The sequence below is a fragment of the Carassius gibelio genome, chromosome A15, assembly GCF_023724105.1.
Source record: "Carassius gibelio isolate Cgi1373 ecotype wild population from Czech Republic chromosome A15, carGib1.2-hapl.c, whole genome shotgun sequence".
NCBI lineage: Eukaryota > Metazoa > Chordata > Actinopteri > Cypriniformes > Cyprinidae > Carassius > Carassius gibelio.
The window spans coordinates 11,756,211-11,775,228 of record NC_068385.1 but is presented as its reverse complement, the minus strand read 5'-3'; the positions used below and the strand labels follow the sequence as shown (position 1 = coordinate 11,775,228).

Here is a 19,018-nt window from a genome sequence, read left to right as displayed (position 1 = left end):
CTGTTCTGGTGAATCTTTAGTGGCCTAAACCTGAGTACACTGCAAAAGAAAAAATTATTTTTATTTTGAGTGAACTATGCTTTTAAGTGTTTTATTACTTTTTCAATACCAAATTATCCATACAAGAACAAAAAAAAATGCAGCAGATGACATACCGTGTGTTAAACACCAGATGTCAGCAAAGAAAGGCTAACTATTAACGTAGTTCAATGATAAAAATAAAAAAAATAACTTGAGGAGAATCTATGACTACGAATATACGGGGATGGACATGCCCAAACGTATGAATGATTCTTTCATTTCCTTTAAAGTACTGAAATTCCTCCTATAGTGCAAACCTGAGCAGTCCCAGTAGCGAGCATCTGCTCCACTTGGTTTACTGTACAAGCAGTGGTGCATTCTCGACTGTAGATTGAAACACGAGTGGAGGATGTTGCAGACCGCTCCACCCCTCCCACACAGCCCGTGTCCAGTCCAGACCCAGAGTGATGAGAGACCGTTCAGTCGCTCTCCTCTGAACACACCCTACCCTCAGACGGGACACACCGGGGGAGAGGTCATATCAAAGCGGAAATTAATTCGACATGGCACATTTTAGCAGAGAACAGTGATATTCCTGCGGGCTGCGCGGAAGAAAATACTGGAATGACTTGTGCGCGGAGGAAAACAGTGACGTACGACGTAAATATTTACATGCCCTTGCTCACAGCAGTACTGCTCGCCATCGACTAAACTCACACTGAACCCTACATCGTGTGTGTATGAGAGACTGCGGAGGAGCTGCGATGTTAACACGCACTAAGAACGACTGAAATAAAAACACTGGCGGAAAACGAATCATCCTTCCGTGAGATCGTACTAGAATTCTGTTGAACCGGACCGTGAGAGTTTCTGGAGGTTTGGGGGACTGATGTTTAATCTGCGGTCATGCCGCATGCTTCATCAGAGCTGTTCCCTACCTGAGAGAATCGAGGATTGCTGGAGTTTTTTTGACAGTAGAGATTAATTATGACCTAATTGGGCTGAAATACGAGTAGTTTGGAATGAAACTGCCGCCTTATAAAAATTATTTTGTTAGCAATCGTAACTTTTGTGGTTACTGAAACGTTGTTCGAACGCTGTTGAAACGTATACATTCTTATTTAAAAATAATTTTAAGACCCCCAGTTTTGCTTTAAGGGGATTTATGCCTTAGTTAGTGGGTTTGACACCCCTACCCCTAAACCTCCCTTATAATTCACACCCTGCGAATGAGCACTTTGTTGAAAAGATTTTACTGAAATGCAATTGGATGCAAGTTTTTATAATTGTATTATATAAATTCACATTGATCTTTATGTAAGTATATTTTCTCTCTCAGGTGAGAGATGACAGGTGTGAGGTGAGCAGAAGGACTTTTAAAAACTGTTTTCTTATAAACTATAGGAACGCTAAGGCGTATTTCTTATTTTCATTTGTTTCTTACTAAATGTAATCTCATGTACAGTTAAAGGACTTTTAATAGTTAAATGACGTGAAGTCATTTTGAAAGTATGCCTAGTCTGGAGGCCTTTCTACAGGGTGAGAATCTGTAATCAATCATGGGAGCGAAGCAAACTAAGACTGCAGGGCAGGAGGCAGGATCGAGCCCTCAGAGCACCGGATGGAATCAGACCCCCACAAAAGAGCGAGGAGACATCCTAACTTCTTTTATGTTGAGGTCAGGAGACAAACTGAGGAGCGGCGGGACTCCTCCTCCCTACCAGCGGCGCATCGGGATGATACAAGAGATGATGCTGATGGCAAAGCAGGGGAAACACGATGAGGCGACAGAGATGCTGAAAACTCTTCGGCAGGTACAGATACCACTCCATGTTTCTTGTATAGGCTAGGTTATAACTCAAATAAAGGACAGACTTTTTTCTCTGATGAGTTTTTTGTCTACCACAAGTTGAATGTCAGCCCTGTTATCCATTAGTGTACGGTGTACCTGTCAATGTTTTCTCAATTTCTCACACAGCACTTTTTTACAGTGAAAAATATTGTCCTGTAAAGCTCTGGGGTACTATTTTTATTTTTATTGAATTTTTCTAGGCTCCCTGTGGTCACAGTAGTGAGCTGTAATGTCCAAATGTCAAGAATTCAGATCACTATAATAAGAAATTAGGGGTTGACCGATTATCGACCTGGGGTAACTTAGTTAGCAACTATGGTTTTGGGAAACACACCCCTGGCTGATTATCTGTGCCGATTTTAAGCTTTTTTGGCATTTCAAAACCAATTTTGCAGATAAAATAATTTAAAACCATTTAAAGAAAGTTTTTGTCAGAGCCCTTGATATTCTTAGTTTTAACATTAATTTTCATTTTTATACCAGACATACATATTGGTTCAAAAGATCGGTTATAGGTCTACTTTATCTGTAATAATCTGTATCGTCCCTGAAAAACACATATCGGTCAACCCTTATAAGAAATTATGCTCACTCTGGTATATTTATTTAAAATTTGACTTCTGCAGCTTTTTGTTTGCATATGTAGGAACACCAATGAGCCTCTCAGCTGGTAAACAGAGGCCCCAAAGCATTGGACTCATTGACCTGATTTGTAATCCGTACCCCATGCAGAAACCACACTTTTCTTTACAGCAGAGATTCATTTGTTGCATTTGGGCTAACATGTCAGTCCAGCACTGGTCTGGTGTTTCGTAAGCTGTTGAAAGACATAAACTCTTTCTCCAAAACACATCATATTACTGTAAGATTTTATACAGCACTGATACAGATTTATCTGAGATACAAAAAGACTCCAGCAATAGTTTCCCAGCTCTATAGATTCTGCATTTCACAGAATTCAGTGATATTAACACAAGATGCCCATTTTACAATCCTGTGAACCTGTGAGAACAGACACAGCTCGAGCTGGCTGAAGAGTAGTACTGCACTGCATAAACACCAACTGTTTACGTTGGGTCGAGTGATTATGGATGCTGTCAGTAAGCACAGTGCTCTTCTTTATATTGAATGTGATTAAAGACCGAGTTAATGGGGATTTCTAGTCCTCCATAGATTGTAAATGAACTGTTGGGCAGTGACGAAGAAACAGGTGGCTGCTGAACAAACTGCAGGATTTGTTCTCAAATGGACATTTTGAAAAAGAAGTACACTTATGGAAAAAAATATACTTTACAAGAATATAGTTTAATGCAATCTGAATGTAATGTTTTCAGAAATTTTATTGCATGTTATTAACAATCAAATTAAAGTGTATTAAAGTTAAAATTTCTATTAAATGCAGTTAATTCATGACTTACGCTTTTTTGACCAACTTATGACGTCTTTATATGTATTTAAATAATTATGTGTATTTATTTATTGTGGATCCTGCAATGGGGGTTAAAGCATATACTGAGCAAGACAGTCAAAGGACAGCGTCTCGTCTCCAGTGGTTACCAAATGCACCTTGTTACCCGGAAACCATGAAAATGGATGGGCCTTTGATTAAATGGAAATCGATTAATAAAGATTCTGCTCCATAGAGGGATGATAATGATAAACCAAGGCTTTTGCTCAGTGTGCACATTTTAGGTCCGGGGTTTTGGTGTTAGAGAAATTCATTATTGTGTTATGTTATATGTAGTGACATCAATATTATTCAGCCTTTTTCCTTGAACCTTTCCTGAGCTTTTTTACTTTGTCACACTAATGACGATTAGTTTCCTTCACACCCACCCATTTTCTGCTGGTTCGTGCTTGATTATTTAGCTCTGGCTTAAGAGCCCTCACCCCACACACGTTTGCAAATGTTTTAAATTGCTGATCCGCCTGGCTGCAATTTTGCTTTATAGATTGCAAATGTTCGATAATGTAGATTAACTTTTCTTTAAGTTTGGCTTGTTTTGCAGAGTTAAAGGTTTTCTTTTATTCTGTTCTGACAACAAAGTCTGTTCACTTTCTAGGCCCACATTTATTAGAAATATAAAGCTTCTCAGATTACATCAGAATTAAAGTTTCAGAATAAAGAAATAAGCATTAAAGGTAAAGTTCAACCAAACATTTAAATTTGATGAAAATATACTCACACACAGGCCATCCAATCAGAACAGATCTGGAGAAAGCTAGCATTACATCACTTGCTCACCAATGGATCCAATGCTTTCTCCAGTGACAAAATTGTTCTATTTGAATAAGAATAGAAATGCATAGATCAAGCAGTGTTTACAAGCGAAAACAGTTCTAAACAAATCTGTCTATGGATTTGGATGTAAAAAGACAACAGTGTATGGACTTTTTCACTGGAGGAAGCATTGTTATGGATTATGGACATATTTTTTGGCCAGAAGCAACGCTATAATGTTAAAATGCCTTGATGGATTTGTTTATCACAAACACACAACTTTTCCCTTCACAAGACTATAATTGATGGAGTCGTGTGGATTATTGTGATGTTTTTATCATTCTGACGGCATCCATTCACTGCAGAGCATCCACTGGTGAGCAGATTAAGTAATGCTAAATTTCTCCAAATCTGTTCTGATGAAGAAAAAATCTTATCTACATCTTGGATGGCCTGACGGTGAGTAATTTTAATTTTTGGGTTGAACTAATCCTCTAACTGTGATCTGCTGCAAGTCTGTAGTTTTCATTCTCTTGACCTCCCTGTATTGTGAATTTTTTTCCAGGATCTGGGAATGGAGTCAACCTCTCTGGATGATGTTCTGTACCGCTATGCCAGTTTCCGCAACCTGGTGGATCCCATTACCCATGACCTCATTATCAGCCTGGCCAAATACATTCACTGCCCAAAGACGGTATAGTGCTTCTGTGATTCGTGACATTCAGATCTAAACACATGCGCGCACACATACCATTTCTGTTCTATTTCTGTATGTTTCTTGTATGATGTGTTGCGTTAATATTTAATGAAAAGGGCCTTATAGCTCTGCCTGGACGTCATAGCAGACTTGCTAAATGAAACTGTACCATTCCAATGCAGTGAGCAATAGGATGAAATCCAATTTCTTAAGCATGTGTGAGTCTCTGATGAGCGGCAGAAACAGAGATGAAGAGAGCGGAGAGGGTAGAGACAGAGGGAGGTGTATTTGCAGATGAGTCACAAACACTAAAGACCAGTCAGCCCTCTTTCAAGACTGCTGCTGCTGCTGCCACTTAATGAAGCAAGTCAGGCACTATAATAAACCACCAACACCCTGCTCAGCTCCTATAGAGAGCTGCACAAATACCTGAGCTCCACAAAAACAACAAGGATGCCGCAGATTGTTTTCTTGAGCCCATCATCTCTTCTGAGCTCAACATCTTAGTAGCCTACAATACGGTGTCTGTTTCTATTAAGTGTGGCATTTCCACTTAATAGTAATGGGTTTTATTGTTTTTGTCTTGTCGTGCCGTGACATTTCCGTCACACGCTTGAGGTATTCAGCCACTCACAAGGCACTGGATAGCTGGCCAATCAGAGCACAGCTCGCTTTTCAGAACGATGAGCTTTGTAAAAATCAACACGTTTCTGAAAGGCAGGGCATAGAGGAGAAACAATAATGTACTGTACAGTATGTGGAAAATAATGTGTTTTAACAACATAAACACATTGCATTACACCAAATACACAAAATAATGTTATTTTTAGCAACGTCATGACCCTTTTAATATATCATAGTAGTATCTGTATTGTATGTTAATTACCTCTGAATTATATATCTTTAATATTTATATTTTGAATTAAATATTTGATTCATGTAAATTATTATATGTGACCCTTGACCACAAAACCCAAAATCAAAATTGAGATTTATACAGCACCGAAGCTGAATTAATAAGCTTTCCATTGATGTATTGTTTATTAGGATCGGACAATATTTGGCCGAGATACAACTATTTTAAATTCTGAGGGTGCAAATAAATCTAAATACTAAAAGAAAATCACCTTTAAAGTTGCCTAAATGAATTCTGTTTCTTAGCAATGCATATTACAATCAAAAACGAAGTCTTGATATATTTACAGTAGGAAATGTAAAAAATATCTTCATGGAACATGATCTTTAATATCCTAATGATATTTGGCATAAAAGAAAAATGTAAAATTTCGACCCATACAATGTTTTTTTGGCTATTGCTAAAAAATATACCCCAGTGACTTAAGATATTATGTCGAGAATTTAATATCTTAGTAGTATCTGTATTGTAAGTTAGTTACTTCTGAATTACAGTTCAAATTGCAGTTCAGAAATGACTTAGTATTCAGCAAGGGTGTATTACAATCATTAAAAGTGACATTTTCAAAGTTACAAAATCATTTCTGTTTTATTTTAAATGAATGCATTTTTCTTTACTTGATAATATATCCATCCATTCATATAGAAGGGCTGGAGCCTATCCCACCAATCTCGGAGAACAGGCCGGGGAAACACACTTAATAGATGGCCTGTGTCAGGGTTTGCAAGGGAGGAACTCAAGTGCAGACAGGGATCGGGTTACACACAGGATTTATTAATACAAAAGGGGAAAACAAAACCCACGAGGGGGAAAACAAGGACTAGGGCAGATACAAAATAACTAAACAGGACTGATTAGACAAGATAAACAAAGACTCAAAACTAGAGGACACTAACTACAAGTAAACACTCACGATTATACAGGACACAATATCTCAAAGGGGTTACCAGGGTATAATCACAGGTGAGGAACAATCACAAATGAACCGACGAAAGACAGAGCACACTAGGAGATCTAAATAGGGGAACAATTAAGACACGACAGGTGGCACAGATAGGACAATCACGACACGACTAGGTTAACAAGGGGGGCGGGGCAAGGGAACGAGACAACACAAGCACATGGCCCAAAGACAAGGCCATGTGCTTGTACACAAAACATGGGTCTGTCATGATCCTGCCTCAAGACTAGGGAAAAACCAAGGACACGAGGGCAGAATCATGACAGCCTGTCCTTGACCTGTACTTTATTATAAAAAATGAGAACCAGCCTAAGAAACATGCATATGCTATAACTTTAACTAAGCAGACATTATGAAATGTCAACTAAAAGTTGGGAGAGTGAGGGTTCACACATAAGGTGATGTTTCCTCTAAGTGATGTTTTTGTAAGAAGCGATGGAGAGAGACAAAGTGTGACAAAAGGACAGCTGGGCTGTCTGTTACACTCTCTGAGCTGTCAGAGCCTGCTGGGTGTATGATTACATTGCCAGGGGACACACTGTCTGTGTGCATGGGGATGCACACCAATGCTGACCAGTCATGAGGCACTGTTAATCTCACCTTCAGCAGCCACTAGGCTTTAGTAACACAGTGTTTTTTCAGACATCTTCAGACAGAGTTCTATCTCTGATCCACTGCAGAGGTCAAGGCCTGGTCCAGCAGAGAGATGTGATGGCCAGATTGATTTACATATTGATGTTTCCAGTGCGGATGCAGACACCTGAGCACAGGCAATGTGTCCTTGATAAAATACGGTTACTGTTATCTTTGATTCCTGATAAAAAACAAATGTCATTTGGCCTATGGGAACACCTATTAAAAACTTGAATTTTAGCGCCTATTCTTCATATTGACACATTTTGAATGTTCTTAGTTGAAGCCATGAACAGACAAGTGCTAGTACATGTAACATGAAGTTAATTTACTGAAGTGTACTGGACCTCATTTATTACCTGAAGCTAATCAATGTAATTCCTGTAATAAACCTCAGCTGTGAATAATGTGACAAAACAAAATTACAGTTAATGGACAACCCCATTAGGAATGGATTTCACCTTTGCAGCTCATAACAATATTTCAGCCAGTGTTGTTTTACCATTGTTTATATACTATTTAAGTGTTTTAAAATTCTGAACAAGCTTTTATTTAAATATTTCCATATTTTCAATAACACATACATACTCACAGAATATCAGATGACCTAATGATAGAGCCAGACTGTGTCTGTGACATGTCGGTCAGTCCATATAGCTTTGCTCCTCAGTCATCATAAATGTAAAAAAAAAAAAAAAAAAGTATTTTACCTTGAGGACTCAGATAGCCTGCTCTTCTGCCAGTCCCCATTAACCTGCTGTGTTACAGCTGATTGATGTGATCTCTCTCTGTGTCTCTATCAGGAGGGAGATGCTTTGGGTGCCATGGAGAAGGTGTGCCGTCAGCTGACCTATCACCTGAGCCCGCACTCCCAGTGGAGACGGCAGGGGCTTCTGAAGAGGAAGCCACAGGCCTGGTGAGAAAGTAGGGCTGACAAGCAGAGATGAGGTCGCAGATTTAGGCACTGAGGGCACATGCTGCCTTACTTTCTTCAGTACTGTACAAAAATAGGGTTTTTTATTTCAAGTCTTTTCTCTTCTTGTTTATTCTTGACTTGTCTTTCTTCTCAGGGTTCTCGTGGTTATGGAAAACTTGATAATAATGTAATACTTAAAATGAGTTGTAATATTAAAAGAGGATATTTCTAGTTAATATACATTATTCTAGTTATCACATACAAAATTGTTCAAAAGTTTGGATTTAATGATCTCTAATGCTCACTAAGGTTGCAGTAAAATCCAGTAAAATCATGGTTTTCTGACATGTTTTAAAATGTAATTTAAAGCAAAATTTTCAGTGTCACATGATCCTACAGAAATCACTCTAATATTTTGATTTGGTGCTCAAGAAACATTTCTTATTATCATCAATGTTGGAAACAGTTAATATTGCTGCTTAATATTTTGTGTAAACCATTTTTTTTTTCAGGATTCTTTGATGAATATAAATATTTTGTAACATTATAAATGTCTTTACCCCCCAAAACCTTTGAACACTGTTTGCTGAATATATGCATATATATCTTATAATTACTTAATATATACTATCTAAAATATGTAATATTGTATAAATAATCGTTTTTAAAAGTCATGTAAAAGTAATGAGCTTCTGTTATGAATATTTGTTCAATTTACAGTACATTTTCAAAAAAAAATTGACTAAATAGCTCTTCTGTAGGGTAAATTTTGCATGCAAGCTATATCTATGAATCAGTCACTTTGTAATGAATCAGTCATATTGATTTACAAATTAAATCACTGATAAATTAGCAAAATCCTTATCCAGGAATCAAAAACTTTTTTGGTTTCCTATTCTGGTTCCTTTTCTTTTTTTTGTCTTTTTGTCTTTTTTGTTTCTTTTCTTATTTTCTCTCTGATGTCCAGCTCTCTCCTGCCACATAATTACTTTCATTCCACATGAAAGCACTGCATTTAATTTATAAATTACAATGATGCCTGTATCCTTCAGCCCACACACAGTAGCCTAGTGGCTCACAAGTGCCTCACTTTGTTCATTAATTAAAGTGATTAGTCGGTTTAAAAATAAAAGGCTTTCCAACTTGGCAGAGCAGGCAGTAAAATGAATCATCGCTTTGCCAGTTGTTTGTCTGTGTACTGATTCGTCAGCACTTAGGGAATAATTATGAATTAAAAACTGCATGGCTAATGGAGCGTTGAGGATTGGGTACAGTTCTGATGTCCCCAAATTGTTTCAATACACAATATCGCATATTGTATCCCCAGGAACAGCTGTGTATACCATCCAAATCTCATCACCTGTGAATTGGCTCCTCAAAGGGGCTTTCAGCACTTTCTTCTCTGTCCATTGATGATAAGAGTTGTGTTTATTCTGCAGAGTAAGTCAGTGAATGAAAGAGCAGCCTCCCACTGCGTGCCATGTGGTTTTTTGCTAACACATGGTTCTGTGGTGTAGACTCATACTTATGTGGCTCCTTTCCAGCTGCCATTAATATAGTCAAAACACAGACTGTGTAATGTGTAAATGAGGAAATACTAGGCTCTATTTATTTCCTGTGCCGATGGATACACTTTAGATTAGCTGACGCTTTATTCTGTTCCCTAACTTATGTATGCAAGGATAAAACAGGTGGAGTCCCCTACCGCAGTTCATTCGCTGCATCAGCTGCTGTGGTTAAGATGGATTGTGAAGGCATGTGTTTTGCGTAGACCGGATTCGATACCTTCTTCTTTTTATCTGCTCTGTCTGTGTTGACTAATCCTAACCGGGTGCTTTTTGTTGATGGAGCACTGCTGTTTTTCTGAGTCCCACCACAAACGGCTCTTCATTTGTTAAGCTTATGTTATGTACTGTGTGGCGTGGGTTATTGTCACAGATGTGAATGCAGCTGTTGGGGTTTAAAAAGGGAAGTGTTTCTCAAACAGCGTTCTCACCTTTTCTTGGGTGTGTTGCCGATGCTTGTGTGCCTCAGAGGGTCTCCTTATTCTGTGCTTGAACTTTCTCAAGGGCTTTTGTTAGTTGAGTTTACTGATGTGATTTCATCAGATCGGCAATAATGGGACTGTCCAGATGAAATAGCAGTTCAAATAATTTCACAGCCTGAAGGTGCAAACAGGAAAGAAGAACAAGGCAATAATTCAACTAAAATAAACGTTCTGTCACTATTTCCTGTGTTCTTGTGTTTCAAAACCAGATTTGATATGATTCAAGCATTCATTTTTAACTCTCATCATTTGATGCCTCCTCCAGTTACCCTTCTCTTTCTCTCTCCTTTAATGATTCCACCCTCTCTGCTCCAGTAATAGCGAAGTACTAACATGACCTTAACCTCGTCCGCCGGTCAGAGAGAGACAGTTTCTCAGACAGGTGTCCTATTTTCTTTGAGAGAATTCACACGTAACAGATGTCGGGCTGCAGTACATGTGTGTTTATGTTTATGCATTACTCATAGTGTGTGTGCAGTTTAATCTATGTGCCTCCGTGCAAATATTTACACGGAAGCTACATCAATTCTGATTTGCAATTCTGCATAACCGTGGGAAATTACACACCTGCTCCGGATGTGTTGTCTGTTAGTTTATCCAATAACATCCATTTAACTTCAGTGTTAATACATACTTTATTTATAAGATATAGTTTATTTATTAGCACAGCAGTATATGTCAAGAGTTTAGCACAGATGAGTCCAAATCTGTTTAATGCAGGTGTGAGAAAAAGACCTGAGTGTTTGCGTTTGTTTGGGACGTTTTTCTTGCTCATTTGCATAAGCTTGTGCTGTCGCAGTGCCAACAGCATCACCCACTCTCACTGAATATAATACATTGATCGACAGTCAAATTGTTAGCTGCAAATGGAACAATATAAACAGATCTTATGATCACAAGATATCTAAAAGCTGTATTATTTGGATTGCATCTTCGAAACAAAACCTGTAAAGTGGAATATAATATGCAATAGACCTACTACATGACCTCTTTTGTTTCATGGACTGAAATGTGAAACGCATTTTGCTCGTCTGGTCTGCATGTGGTGAAGTGTCTGCAGTCCAGTGGAGACCCTTTAGTCCATAACAAGCAGCCCTCGGCTGTCAGGAGCCGGTGAGGAATGTCTTCCTCATCTCAACACAGGAAGACCGGAGCTTTCTGGATCATCATGTCCAGAGACGACAGTGTTTCGTCTAGCTTTAGCATATGATCTGCCTCATAACACCCACATTAAAAGCAAACTCACTGGCTAGAATTGTGATGGGATAAACAAGTTTTTGTTAAACAAAAAAGGGATTTGGGAATATAAAACAGCAGTAGAAGAGGGTGTGGAGTAAGGGCTGTTGTGAAATCATACTCTCATCTCTCAGGCATGTCTGCTGAATTCTTTCTAAATTTTCCCTCCTGTTTTTCATCCCTCTATTTTCTCCTCATATGATCTCTTGAGTCATTTTAATGCCGCCTCAGATTACCTCACAGTTCTGCCTTTTGCTGGTTTCTCAGTTGCTCAAGCTCTCGTTTCGTGCCTCTTTCTCTCATGTTGTCTTCTTGTCCTCTTCTGCTCATGCTCTTTTCAGCCTGAGAGCAGAAACAGCGGGTTTTGAATGTGGCGTGCATGATGATGAAATTGCAATAGGCTATTGATATTCATTCCTGCTCTGTCCCTTACAGCTCTTTTGCTTCTCGGGCTTTTCAATTTCATTCCCTGTCTGTTTTTTATTCAAGCCGTGACTTAGACATTTCATTTGGCACATGGCAACTTCATGCCTCCAATTAGTGGTATCTTAACATTAATGCTTTTTTTATTGATTTGAATAGCCGTCCAGACAGTTGTCATGTCAGAGTCATTGAGGCCTGAGAGGCTAAGTAAAAAAGAGCTATTTGACAAAGGAACTCAGCTTTTAAAATTCACATAAAGTCATTACATGGAGAGCCTCAAAAAGCTGCTGGCATTTTGCACGAAAAAGGGAACAAAATTTGACCTGAATGTCAAATGTTGTACATCAATCTCAGGGAGTCAGCTTAATATTAGTGGTTTTTGTTTTATGTTATATATTATGTTTATATTATATTTTCTGAAGTGTAAAAAGTATTTATAAACATTGAGAAAATAGGCTGAGATGACTAATCTTCCCATCATGCCAAATTATTGTGTGATTTATTATAGCTTTATTGATATAGATATAGGGAAAATACAGTCAAATGTAGTCTTAACAAAATAACTACATATTAAACAAATAGATTTGATTATAATGAACTGAATATCTATATGAATATATTATTTTTTTGTATGATAAGGATATAAACCCAGTGCAATGGGATACCAAAGTGTACTGCATTCATGAAAAGTGCTTGTTGTTTTAAATGATAAAATATTTTGTGCATCTTACTAAGCAACATTTTAACTAAAAATGAATTATTAATGCACACATTCAGACCTTGCATCCACTGCAAAAGAAGGTCTATTTCAGGCTTTATTTCATTTTGCTCTGATAGTCACACAGATCTGACCTTTCATCAGTGTGCTGGAGAATACAACAGTATAATGAGAGACTCAGCACTTAATTGGTCATAATTATCACACTTATTATCCCACAGTCTTCAACATATTTTCCAAGGGTCTTGGTCCTGCATTCAGGGTTGGTAATGTCGCTAATGCTCATTGAAGGCTGTGTTTATTTGAGTAAAACTGTAATAACGTGAAATATATATATATATATATATATATTAAAAAACATTATTCCTGTAATGGCAAAACTGAATTTTCAGGAGTCCATTCTGCAGTGTCACATGATCCTACAGAAATCATTGCCTTCAGAAAACATGTTATGTTATTCACTTCTTTATTTAAAAATATCTTACTGACCCCAAAATTTGAACAGAGATATATTCCAGCTATGTAAATGGTGGATTTGCAGTAACTTTGTCATACCACTTTTTATGTTCAATAGAAGATTTTTGGGACAGGATGTATGCGTTGTGGTGTAGGAATTGGGTGAGGAATTTTTCGGTGAACTATCCCTTTAAGTTTTTAAAGTCACATGGCGGAGACCATTTTGCTAAAAGATAGTTTTAATATTTCTGCTTGACATCCGTCCTTCGTTAACGAGAACATTTCGAACTGATCCGATGCTGAGGAGAGAATGTAAGTGGGTCAGATGCATTCAGTGTGAGATTGCTGAGTGAGGGAAAGGCTTTTTCTCTTAGAGAGCGTGGGATTCAGGATCCTGGCCAGTAATATCAGGAGAGTTGATATCCTGTTGTGGTTTTGCCATTTCCTTGTCTTTGCTGTTGTTTTATTTGCTAGGTCAATGACAGGATCAGAGCGGGCCAGGAAATATATCATTCAGAATGAACATAGCATGTCAAATCAGGATGGTTATTATTCCTCTCTCTTCCTCAAATGCCAATTCAAAAAGATATATGCACGTCCTGGTGTGAATAAGCAACAGTCACATTATGAATTAGTATTCTCGTCATTTCTTTTCTCGCTTTCACTCTTTTTCTCTTTACTTGCACACTGGCAAGCTGTGGTGGCACACTGAGCTTATTATGAGTCTGCTGCATGTGCAGTGGTTAAAGCAACACATTTGTTCTCTTTTACTTAATTAATCAGCTTTTCTTCCTGACTTCAACTTTAGTTCCCTCCATTTATCTATCTCTCGTAGGTTCTTTATCCATAACTGACATCATGATTTAATGAACTCTTAAACTCTATGTTGCTTGTATTTCCAGGGCTGTTTTGAATCTGTGATGCATTTACAGAAAATGAATCCATTCAATCAGATTTCCCTCAATGAGCCGATATCCTGAATTTTAATAAACTGGTATGACTTTCAATAAATTAAGCTGTATAGTCTATTCTTTTATTATTATTATTATTATTATTATTATTATTATTATAAATTGTAGTTCCTCAACCTTTTAAGGCTGGATAGTTTCAGTTTGCTCCTGTCCTACATGTCTTCTTTAGACACTAATGAGTGTTACGGTTACTTAAGCAATTTCAGGTTCTTCCATTTGTAGAAATCTGGTACTAGAATCGTATGGACGAGAGATCTAATAATCTAATTATAATACATTTTATACAATTAATTCTGTTGCCACAGGAAATGTCCATGCTAAAGGGTCTCATGTCAAACAGCACAGGGTTCTGGAAGATAACATTTGAATATGTGAGCAGAGCTGCTGTATGTAGGGTCCAACATTATGTTGTTGCCACACATTATCATTTTTGCCACATAATGATTCAGTTCCTAATGAAATTACCAGCTAACCAGCAAATGCGTCCTAGTTTTATTATGAACTTATATAATTTTTTGAATTTGTAATATTTTCTTTCCTTTGGTTAATATTTAATGAAGTAAATTTTTTCTCTCCTCCAGTTGAGATTTATAAAATGCAATAAAAAGTGAATTCCCCCACCTCCATATACATTATTACTCTCTATCTGCTTCTTTTTCTCTTTCTCAGTCTGAAATCAGTTCTTTCAAGTCCTCCATTCGGTGGGACATTAGAACTGTCTGGCATCCCTCTTGGAGTGAAAGACATGGAGCGTCTCTGTGCCTACCTGCATCACCACGCATCCCGCATCGGCAGCATAGAGATGAGTTTCACCGAGCTCACAGACGATGCCTTCCTTCTGCTCCTCCCTATGCTGGCATCTCTTCCCCGCCTCGAGACTCTGGCCCTTAATGGCAACAGGCTGACCCGTGCAGTGCTCAAAGAGCTCACAGACACGCTGAAGGACCCGGACAGCTTCCCCAGCGTCACCTGGATCGACCTTGGGAACAACGTGGACATCTTCTCCCTCCCACAACCTTTTCTGGTGAGTCTGCGAAAGCGCTGCCCCAAACAGGGCAACCTTCCCACCATCCTGGAGTTCGGCGAGAGCCAGGCCAGCGAGCCAGAGGGCAGAGTGGATGAAGACGATGCAGATGATACAAACAGGACAGAGAGTATGGGAGAACTCAGATCTGAGGTAGAAGAAGAAATTGACGGTGAGATGGAGATCGAAGACATGATGGAGGAGTTGCTGGACTTTGACAGGGAGGTGCAAGGCAAGGAGGATGAGGACGATAGTATGTGGACCGTGGAGGAGCAGCGGCTGGTAAAAGATCCAGTTGCAAAGCGGAACAAAGAGAAGAGAGTGTCCAAAACAGAGGACAAAGAGGACTTACAAAGCCAGTCTTCCCATCTATCCTGCTCCAGCCAGTCAGAGCACTCTTCTGGAGCCATCGAGCCTATTAGAGAAGACTCTGTGCCAGACCAGTTAGCATGTTCTTCAAACAACCCTACCTGATTGAAACCACTGTGTAATTTGATTCGAGTTTGGTCCCTTTAAGAAAAAGAGAAAGCGTGACAGGCTTGTTTTCAGACTGGGTTATCCATGAAGTCATGCGATTCTGCAGGTTTTATAGGGTTGACAATCACAGCCGTTGTCTGTTGTTGCAAAGGAGAAATGGTTAACTTGTTAGGTAAGAAATATCAAATTTACATCCTCATTCAAGTTTTCCCATGATTCATATTCTCATATATATATATATATATATATATATATATATATATATATATATATATATATATCCCAAATGTACCTTCTCATTCAGGTTTTTCCATTCACTGTCATGTACATGTATAGATCCAGTCACAAAGCAAATAGAAAAGGGAGTCAAAAACATAGGGTTAAGAGGACTTACAAAGTCAGTCATCCCATCTGCCTTGCTACAGTCTTTCACAGCACTTTTCTGGAGGCAACAAGCCCTTAAGAGAAGACTTTGTCCCATACCAGTTAGCATGTCTTTTAGGCAGGCCTACCTGATTGAACCCACTGTCTAATTTGATAAGAGTCTGTAACCTTCATCCCTTTTAAAAAAAAAAAGAGAATGGTAGGAAGAGTGTGATGGGCTGGGTCAAGCATGAAGTCATGGGATTCAGCAGGTTTAAAAGCTGCTGTCAAGGTAAAAAAAAATATATATACATATATTATACATATATATATATATATATATATATATATATTATTTATCTTGTCATTCGGTTTTCCCCCTTCACTGTCATAAAGATTTAAAATATCCACAAAGTGGAGCACAGCAAAAAGGGCGTCCATCTGTCTTGCACCAGTCAGTCACAGCACTCCTCTGGTGCCATCGAGCCTTTAAGAGAAGACTTTGTCCCAAACGGTTAGCATGTCACTCAGACAACACTACCTGATTGAAGCTGCTGTCTGATTGAATTAGTGTCTGTAAACGTCGTCCCTTTAAGAAAAAGAGGAAGTGTGACAGGCTTATTTTCAGACTGTGTTATTTATGAAGTCATGCGATTCAGAATGGTTTTATAGGGTTGAAAATCACAGCGGTTGTCTGTTGTTGCAAAGGAGAAAAGGGTCACTTGTTAGGTAAAAAAATATCAAATTTACATTCTCATTCAGGTTTTGTCATAACCATGAACCTCTGTGTGCCTATGTGCCTGTTTAAAACCCTGCTGGAAAGGTGTGTGTGTGTGTGTGTGTGTGTAGGTGCAGGTTTAGAGTAACTACCATGCAGGACATCATGATTTGGTGTTTCCATCTATGCATCTGACTGTCGTAAGTATCATGTTCTCTCCAGCAGTGAAAAACAACCTAAAAACTATTCAATATCCTCCATTGAATATGCATGTCCCGGGTGTCAGGTGGATGGGACGCTGATGAGCTCATATTAAGTGCCCCTAATTTATACAGTGGAAAATCAAAATTTTGTCACAGTGTTGGCCCAAAACAGTATGTTTGATAGATACAGAGCAGTTGGACTGAAGCCAAAGAGAAAAGACTCCACAGAAAATGATAGAAGGTATTTAATAGTGATTCTGTTGTTGCTGCTTAAAATGGATTTTGAGGTCAATGTAAGGTTTCTTAGCTCTGTACTTTCAAATAGATCCTTTAAATACTAAAATGATATTAAGATTTTGTGTCTCTTTATCCACTGTTATAATATGATAAAGGTATTTTCTGTATAAACATCTATTTAGTGCCTAATTAAAATGTTACATTGTTCAAATGTAATTCAAAGTAGTTCTGATATGCCAGTACATTAAAGTATTGTTGCAATGACGGTGTATATTTGATTAGACAGATTTGTCTTAATGGAAAACAGTTGTTTTATTTAATTTTTATTAGAAATTACTCAATTGAGAATGAGGATTTATTATATCCCTTTATACTGTATTACTTTGTATAATATCATAATATGCTTACATACAAAAATTTTGTTCAGTGTTATTTGAAGTAGAATTAGCTCCCTCCCCAAATGATCGTTTATAAAATTAATTATTAAGCCTAATAAAAGTAAGATCCTTAATATAGTTAACCAATATACTTCAGATGATCCTGTAATTTTATGCTCACCAGGTAGCCTCAAAATTCCCTGGTGTTTTTCAAAGCCATAGTTCTAGACAAGTTCTGCCATTACAGAAAGGGAATTCTATGTTGATAAAAGTGAACTGAAGAGTTATGATCAATGAATTTATGATCAGTATTTCTGTATTAACAAAGCAAATGGAATGCAAGGGATGACAAGAAATTAATATGTGAAGACTATATGATTATTTGTGAACAAAAAATATGTTTGACTGTTGGCATCAAAATCAATAAACCTTTAACAAACATACAATTCATTTATGCATTAAACAGCACATAAAAATGTTAATGTGGTAAAAACAATAAACTTGTAAAGGAATTCATTTCGTTTGTGCACCGGATCATTGAACTATAATTGAAGGGGTCTGGTGAAAGGAAGACCGTAAACTATCAGTAATCGATGTCGACATCTAGTGGTTGGCAATTCTTTCGCGCGTGGACTCGCTTGTTTTGTGTAAACGACTAGTGTTTACGTACTTCAGTTTCTTTCCGTTTTGCAATTTACAACACAAACGACCTTTTGTTGTATTAAGAAATGAGGCTATAAATTGTTCGATAAGAAAATTAGTTCATGAAAATAAGCATGGGCCACAAAAGCCTATAAAAATACAGTTTAGACTGCTGGAAATTCCATCAAGACCATCAGCAACCAACCAGATACTAGCTGGTCAAATCAAGTTGGAGTTAGGAAAAGCTGGACAGACATCGACCAGCTATAAACCACTGGACTGAACTGGATTTTTCTTAAGCGTAATTTTTATTTTTTTGAGAGAGAAATTTTATTTAATTTTATTTAAAATTAAATAAAGAGCAGAAATTCTTCTTTGACAATGGCTAGGAAAATACATACATCCACTTACATACATACACACATTATCAAACAAGTGACCAAAAATATAGATTAGTCATTTGGATGTATATATTATATTATATATAGTAAATAAATGTAAATATATTAATGAAGTTAATTAAAATGAAACCAGATGTGTTCATATAAAATATATACATAATAGTTTTGTAATGTATGTTTTGTAATGGGCGTAGTCCGGACTGCTGAGTATATCAACCCTCCCTTCTCTTCAAGAACTTTACTTATGGAGAGTGAGCAAAAGTGCTGGCAAAATCACTCTGGACCCCTCACATACAGTACACTCTCTCTTTGAACTGTTGCCACCTGGTCGACGCTAGAGCTCCGAGCACCAGACCAGCTAGATACAAGAACAGTTTCTTCCCCCAGACAATCCATTTAATGAACACTTGCCAATAACTGTGGAACACACAACACTATTTATATTTAACACACATACTTAGTGTACACTTACATTTTTGCACATAATATACCTGTACATACAAAACTG

The 19,018-nt window shown here is 37.7% G+C and overlaps 1 protein-coding gene across 1 annotated transcript; it reads left to right on the top strand.

The window, feature by feature from the left end:
• Positions 1-453: 453 nt before the first annotated feature.
• LOC128028548 (leucine-rich repeat-containing protein 75A) lies at positions 454-17,981 on the top strand. The gene is made up of 4 exons (XM_052615790.1): positions 454-1,835; positions 4,660-4,788; positions 8,105-8,217; positions 14,738-17,981. The coding sequence occupies exons 1-4, from the start codon at positions 1,581-1,583 to the stop codon at positions 15,564-15,566; spliced, it is 1,326 nt and encodes a 441-aa protein (XP_052471750.1). The 5' UTR covers positions 454-1,580; the 3' UTR covers positions 15,567-17,981.
• The last annotated feature ends 1,037 nt before the right edge of the window (positions 17,982-19,018 follow it).

What these genes read in the sequence shown, in the direction of transcription:
- LOC128028548 (XM_052615790.1), top strand. Translation starts at nt 1,581, where the DNA reads ATGGGAGCGAAGCAAACTAAGACTGCAGGGCAGGAGGCAGGATCGAGC. An exon ending in TGCTGAAAACTCTTCGGCAG is followed by an intron (nt 1,836 to 4,659) that starts GTACAGATACCA and finishes ATTTTTTTCCAG; the next exon opens with GATCTGGGAATGGAGTCAAC. An exon ending in ACATTCACTGCCCAAAGACG is followed by an intron (nt 4,789 to 8,104) that starts GTATAGTGCTTC and finishes TGTCTCTATCAG; the next exon opens with GAGGGAGATGCTTTGGGTGC.